The 7,608-nt window shown below is 36.7% G+C and overlaps 2 protein-coding genes across 3 annotated transcripts; one reads left to right on the forward strand and one right to left on the reverse strand.

The window, feature by feature from the left end:
• The first annotated feature begins 1,191 nt into the window (after window positions 1-1,191).
• On the forward strand, window positions 1,192-3,703 carry LOC129247386 (vacuolar protein sorting-associated protein 52 homolog). Its single transcript, XM_054886500.1, has 6 exons — window positions 1,192-2,042; window positions 2,116-2,331; window positions 2,396-2,551; window positions 2,621-2,739; window positions 2,799-2,919; window positions 2,998-3,703. The coding sequence occupies exons 1-6, from the start codon at window positions 1,299-1,301 to the stop codon at window positions 3,625-3,627; spliced, it is 1,986 nt and encodes a 661-aa protein (XP_054742475.1). The 5' UTR covers window positions 1,192-1,298; the 3' UTR covers window positions 3,628-3,703.
• On the reverse strand, window positions 3,610-7,608 carry LOC129247388 (thioredoxin domain-containing protein 17). Of its 2 annotated transcripts, none has more exons than XM_054886502.1 (3): window positions 7,237-7,600; window positions 7,073-7,154; window positions 3,610-4,011 (listed from the first exon to the last, which is right to left on the reverse strand). In XM_054886502.1, the coding sequence occupies exons 1-3, from the start codon at window positions 7,385-7,387 to the stop codon at window positions 3,858-3,860; spliced, it is 387 nt and encodes a 128-aa protein (XP_054742477.1). In that variant the 5' UTR covers window positions 7,388-7,600; the 3' UTR covers window positions 3,610-3,857. The 2 variants fall into 2 exon arrangements, with proteins under 2 accessions (XP_054742477.1, XP_054742476.1); XM_054886501.1 differs by lacking the exon at window positions 3,610-4,011 and adding an exon at window positions 6,014-6,326 and having other exon boundaries at window positions 7,237-7,608.

The raw sequence follows: 7,608 nt of genomic DNA on the forward strand, positions 1-7,608 counted from the left end.
TCAGTTTGTCACTAAAGAATAAACACAACGCGTGATTTATGCTGTTGCATTTCGTATACATATATTGTTGTTAAAGTACCGCTATTTTACGAAAAACTCACAAAGCAAACTAAAAATTAAAATACATATGTATGTACATATTGCGAAGCAAATTTGAAAAATGTCCGGATTATAGAGTAAAAAATGTTAAACTGTCCGAATTTAGCAGTTGTCCGGATTATAGATGTGACCGGACTACCGCGTGTCCGGATTATCGAGATAGTACTGTATTTGCATATGCCTTCTTCCTGTGTGCATGGTAATGAACCATTTATCTGTTGAGAATAGGACGATGATAGAAAAAGGAGGAAATGAAAGGGAGTGTTTCGAGTGTAAAGTGTCTTGAAAAAGGCAAATCGATGATGGTGCCTCTTAGTGTTGTTGACTTATTAACGTCTGATGCACAATCGAAATTGAAGATATCTTTCATGAATTTGATAAATGTTTCGTCATTTTTCACGTTTGTGTAAATGTAACTTGACCTATTCCATTGCAATTCCATTTACCTCCTCCTCTATATCCATACAAAATATCTATCAAACAAATAAAATTAAAATTTTGTTTTGAAAATTGCAACCATTCCATCAATATTTTCTTATGACGTTGTCACGTTAAACTATCGTCAGTAAACCGACTTTACAGACAACCTCTTTTTTTACTTAAAATCATATTGAGAAACTACCCGGCATCCCTCGTTTCAATTTTACCTCACCGGAAGCTGATTGTAATAGCAAAATGACGAAATGCTAAGTAGTTGCCATATAACTGCTATAAAAGATGCTAAAACGATTTCTTAATATTAAAACCAAAACGTATTTTACAGAATTAAATTTATAGAATTAAAGTTATAAGAAAACATGAATTAAATAAATCATAGTGTTAATGTGCTTGTAAATTGTTAAAATATATTTCGCCTTATGTAAAACGACTGAAATCGGGTCTGCGAAACGATTTGCAACTGAAACGTTCAGTTATTAAAGTCAAATTTTTTCATATTTTTGCAAAGTCTCTGAGTGCTTGCGAAATATTTATTTTCATAAATTAATTAACATGAATTTGCACCAACAACAAAAACACAACACAATTATATTGCACAATATTTTCTCTCATTTCAATTGCTTGATGCACAGCTGATCAGCCTGTTACAAATTTTTTCGCTGTACTGCTGCAAAAATTTTCGCTGCCACCGACGTACTGAAAAAGTAAACAAATTTTTTAACAAAGGCAAATAATAAGCAAATTGAGTACAATAAATTGCAATGTCCGTGGCAGAGTCCAATTTAACAGAGCAGCTAGACAATGAGGAGGTACGTGAAATACTCAAGAACACCACAGACCTCCGGCAATATTCACGTCAAATTGAGAAGGAATTCAAGGATGTGGAGAACAAATCCATTGAGGATTATATTGCAGAATCTCAAAATATAGCTAGTCTACATAACCAGATCGGCGAATGCGATGATGTTTTGGAGCGCATGGAAACAATGTTAATGAATTTTCAGAGTGTACTTAGTAATATAAGTAGCGAAATTACGCAGCTGCAAAAGAAGTCGGTTGCCATGTCAGTGCAGCTCACCAATCGACAGTCGGTAAAAGCGCAGCTTTCTCAGTTCATTGAAGACATGGCGGTGTCGGAGGAGATGATTGCGATTATTATGGAAACACCAGTGACGGAAAAAGAATTTGCTACGCAGTTGAATGTTTTGAATCACAAACTTTCGCTGGTAAAAGAGCTAAGTTTCAAAGACTCGAAAGCGACGGGTGATATGAATGAAGTGCTGCATAAATTGCGCCTGAAGGCTATGTCGAAGATCAGGATATATTTGCTTGAACAAATCTACAAATTTCGCAAACCCATGACAAATTATCAAATACCGCAAAATGCGATGTTAAAACATAAATTCTTCTTTGAATTCATTTTGTCCAATGAGCGGCAAGTCGCACAAGAGATTTGCAGTGAATATATCGACACAATGAGTAAAATCTATTATAGCTACTTCAAGGCGAGTAAAATACCTAGATTACCGACGTTAACTGCAACTTCGTAATATTTATGATTTTATACTTGCATTGTAGAGTTACTCCTCACGTTTGACGAGTTTAAAATTCGAGGAGTCTTGCACAAAAGATGATCTAATGGGAATAGAGGATAATCTTTCGAAAGGATTATTCGCTAAGACCACAAGTTTGAAGCACAAAAGCACAATTTTTACAATTGGCAAACGCGGCGAGATACTTAATCAGCAACTAGAAGCGCCTATAATTGTACCGCATGCCCAGTTGAAAAATAGGGTAAGTTATAACTTATAATGCTTTTGTATTTACGTACATTTACAATTACTTGGGTCCTTTGCAGTACACTTTTGAGGCTTTGTTCCGGTCAGAGCAGTACGCACTCGTGGACAACGCCTGCCGCGAATATTTATTTGTAACTGAATTTTTTATGGTGCGTAGCATACAAGCACAAGATCTTTTCAATCAGATTATGGGCAAGACACTAACGCTAATGATTGTAAGTATAATGATCATATTTCTGATTTCAAATTTATTATAAATTTTTTTTTTTTTTTTGAAAATTTAGAAAAACTTGGAAACTAGTATTCAGGACTGCTACGACACTATTGCGATGTTCCTTTGCATTCAATTAATTTTTCGCTACCAACTAATGTGTCACAAACGCTGCGTACCTGCGTTGGATAAGTAAGCTTACTGGGTAGTGAACACTTGCAAGATTTGACTGATCAACTTTTTGTTTACAGATATTGGGACTCGCTACAGGCTACCATCTGGCCGCGTTTTGATCATGTATTCCGTTTAAACATACAAAGTATACGCGATTGTGATCCCACAAAGTTCAACAAGGAAATGGGGCCGCACTATGTAAGTGCATGCAGGGGAAGAAATATATATAAATTTATGCGAATACTTACTTACCTACTATCCTTGTGCTTCACACAGATTACCCGCCGTTATGCCGAATTTTCCGCTGCCATTGTAGGTATCTCGGAACATTTCCCGAATGAACTTGTTAGTCGCTTACTGCTCGAATTGCAAAACGAAGTGGAATGTTTCATTTTACGCATGGCAGCTATTTTCCCAACACGTAAAGAACAATTGATCTACCTTATAAACAATTACGATTTGGTTCTGGGTGTGTTGATGGAACATACTCGCGACAACTCCAAAGAAGCGGAATCGTTCCGCGAGCAACTCAATGCACGCAGCGCCGAATATGTTGAAGAAATATTAGCGCCACACTTCGGCGGCATCATACAATTTGTAAAGGAATTCGAACACTTTTTCGAAAAGGAGGAAATGGATGAGTTGCGAAAACAAGAGCGGCGTAGCCTTGCTCTAGTCGCTAGTTTTTCGACAAATTGGAAAAAGTCCCTAGAAGAGTTGAATCGCGAAGTACTGCTCTCTTTTCCCTCCCTACTTACCGGCTCTCAATTGCTGCAACTTGCACTGGCTAGTCTAGTGCAATACTACCATCGTTTTCATAAGTTATTAACGCCCAATGCGCGTGCGCAGCTAACAAACATACATGTCGTAATGGTGGAAATCAAGAAATATAAAAGTAATTATTAATTTATTCAACGCACACTAATACACAGGTAGTCAGTTAGTGAAATTAATTTAAATAAAACATTCCAATAGTAAATTATTTTCGAAAATATCAAAATTTTTCATATTGACGTAGGTGATGTGTACACATTTACTCGCACAGTTCTGTATGCTTGCAAGTAAGTAAATATATAAATATATACTTAAAGAACATTATTAAGGGATCTCACAAACACTGATACATATGTACATAATTAATCCTCATCTTCGAATATCATTTCCACTAGATCCTTATTGCTGACGCGTTCGCCATCCAAACGCTGTGGCGATTTCCAACGCAGTAGGGTAGGCAAAAATATTAAATGCGTATTGGGATCTTTGCGAAATGGGCAATTCAAGTCTTTCCAACTAGAAGAGATGAAAAGAAAGGATAATAAAATAAGTACTTAATAAAGATAACGGCAAGAAAGTGTCTATAATAACTAGATAAGTGAAACAGAAAATGCATTGCCGCACAAAAATAAGAATTATTTAAAAAATGATTAATGATTAGCGTGAACTAAAAACACAAATGGGTGTACATACAAATATAGTAAGGAAAAATAGAATGTATAAATAAAAAGCAAAACATCATACACACCTTGAAGTGGGTTAATGTTTATGATTATCTGATAAGCAGAAACTAAAAAATCACGTCTTGATAAAATGAGTTTGATTTGAAATTCGGTGCCGTTGAGATAAAAGCGACTGTGCGAAATTTTGTTTAAGAAAATAGATTATTAAAATATGCCATAATAGCCATTTGAATGGGTGTTTTGGCCAAATAATACAAACTACAGTCTCATTAAATACGTGTACCCTGCTAGTACCAGCTGAGGCTGCAGCTCCTGCTTTCCCAGCTACTCAGAGATGATATTACTTGTCATCAAATTCGAAAAGAAGTGCAGAATTGAACTGGACGATAAGTTAAACTGAAGTAGACTTGCCAGTATTATACCCTGCACTGGTACACAGATGGCTCGAAGACACCAGAAGGCATAGGCGCTGGAATATATGGCACCAGGACCAAGCGTTCTGTCTCGATGGGTACTTTTCCAAGCGGAGATGCATGCAGAGATAAACTTAGATAGAAATTTCCGGAATGAGCGGATTGCCATTCTGAGCGACAGTCAAGGCGGCATCATCTTGTGAGACTAAGTCCTCACTGGTCCATGAGTATATGGGAAACTGAATCTACTAGAAACGCACAATCGCATCCGTTTATTTAGGGTGTGGGTGTAAATGGGAACGAAGTAGCAGACGCATTGGCGAAAGAGACTGAGTCCTCACCATTAATAGGACCCGAGTCGCCGCTGCTATGCGACACCACACCATCAAAGAGAAACTTAAGAGTGATAAGTTAAGACTAAGGGAGGTTTGCTGGTACCAAACTATGGGGATACATCAGGCGAAATCCTTATTAGAAGGTTACAACCAAAACGGGTTTAAAAACTCATAACCCTCCCCAATAATAAACGGAGAATGCTCGGGCAGACAGCGTAGTCATCTGCACATGATCGGGATATGGTCCACTGATTCTTATCGGTTCTGCGAGCAATCTCAGCTGACTCCAATGCACCTTCTCCTATAGCGCGGGGAAGGTTGAGACATCTCGGCAAACTGCAGCCAGAAGAAAAGCACATACGCTCAATCCAACCCAGCTCTATCCTTAGTTTAATAAGGGAACTGGGTCTGGATGAGGTATTGCGATGAACAGTGGGCACAAAAGACTATGAGGTCGAAGTGCAAACTTCTAAGAATTCTATCTGCTACAATAGTATAAGTACGCTGGTCGGGCAAACCGAGCAAAAATAGTATCGCTTACAAACAGCATTATCCAAAATCATGAGTGAAATTGTGTATGCTGTTATAACTAAGATACATTTTTCAATTTTTTTTAATAAATATAGACTATAAAAATATGCATATATAAATTTGGAGCTTTGGCTTTGCCTGCCAACGGGCAACCGCTTTTCGAAAAAACTTGTAATCATTTGGGGTTTCATACTAATGGTGGACCATACCGAATGGTAGTTGTAAGAGCATGAACACATTTCAAACAACTAATGCTGACAAAATGAGGAATAAGAATGTTTGCGCGCACTCTTAAGCCCAGATTGTTGTTGTTAGATTACTAAACGGTACCTTGTTGTATACCTAGTAAACATACTTTTTCGACGTGGTTAGACCTGAAGCAAAGGGTGTTAGATGTGTTGGTTTAAGGGGGCATGCGAATGTTTTTCCTTCAACTAAAGCCCGACTTTCTCGGTTGAGCTCACGCTACATAAGAATACGCTTTCGAGATTACGTTCATAGTTTCCAAAAAAAAGAAAATATAAGGGCACTCAAATATATGTTATTTAATTCCACATTTCGTTAAACGTTCACCAGAGGCATATTTTATTATAGTTTTGAAAATACTTCACCATAAGTACATTGTTTAAAAATATGTCGTCACAATAAATCAAGAGAAATTTTCTTACAGAATTATGCCCTTCATATGCAATGTAATAAATAGCTTCTGTTTTTATGCGATTGGCTCGTCAAATATCATGTCAACAAGATCCTTTTTGGTAACATTTTCACTATCGATACGTAATGGAGTATTCCAGCGCAAAAGTGTTGGTACCCAAACCATTTTAAGCCTGGGATCCGTGCGAAAGGGACAATTCGGATCCTTCCAACTATAATAAGAGCGCATAACAAATAAAATGTTATTGTGCAGATGTTAGTAACACGAAAAAGTGGTTAACAAGTGACTCGACGTGAAATATTTTGCACAGAACTGAAACCATTTTATATATTGAGAATTAACGACTGGCATACGCATCTTCCGATTAATTAGTATTTTATGAAGGTAAATATTACGAATTGTTAATCAATAATAAGATCAAACAAGTAAAGTTGTTAGTATGCCATTAGTTTGTTGAGAAGTATGCAGAATCTTTGAAATTATGGGATATTTATTGCATCGACTTAAACTGTTTTAAACTTCGCGATATAACGTTGAACACCACTTCAACATCTAAATTTGAACGACGTACGTTGTACATTTTTCTTTTGTCGCATGGCATTTTAATTCGATTTTTACCATGAAACGATCCGCAGTAAGATTCGAATTATGAAAATTGTGAGTCATGGAGAAACAGACATAAAAACATGGAAGAATTTAAAAAACATTTCTCAAGAAGCTCGCTCAAATGAGTTGGAAATATTTCCACTACATAATGACCTCCACCGCCAATATCCTACTTAGATAGGCTTTACTGTAAATACATACACATGTGCATACATATATTAGTCATAAGTTAAGCGATATCATGGTTATTATCGCATTCACAGAAACGATAATCACATTACAACAACATATACTGACTAACAAAAATGACTTGACATATTTTAACAAATTCAAACTAATTTTATTACTTACTATGCACGCTCACCAACATCCACATGAACAAAATGTGATTTTTCTGCCGCTTTAGTAAGTGCCTCATGCACAACCGGCTCCGCTGCAAATGGCGTTAGTAAATATGTAAGTAGATGTGTACACAATATTTATTTATGCATCATTTTCGGGACGCTAGAAAATACCTTTTACACAATAAGGGCACCAGCTCTGACCATTCTCATCCTTGCCACCGCTGAAGAGCACATGAATTGGTTGCCCACCGGCATTCGATTCCAATTCTTCTACCAATTTGGTAAACTCTTCATAACCCTTTACGTTGTGTTGGATAACCATTTTTTTGTTGTTATTTTGTATACCGCTTGCTGATGATGATGTAGAAGTTGATGTATTTTGTAGTCGTTGTGAAATCGTTGGATTTTTCAACGACTTAAATAGCTTCTGAAGTAGACGCGTTTTGATTGACTTTACTGACGTTCAATAGAAGGAAACAAAGCAAAGATTGTGCTTCGTCTCGAAGCTCCGAAATATTTTTTATCAATTGAAAGCAATCAGAA

This window comes from Anastrepha obliqua, chromosome 5, assembly GCF_027943255.1.
Source record: "Anastrepha obliqua isolate idAnaObli1 chromosome 5, idAnaObli1_1.0, whole genome shotgun sequence".
Lineage (NCBI taxonomy): Eukaryota > Metazoa > Arthropoda > Insecta > Diptera > Tephritidae > Anastrepha > Anastrepha obliqua.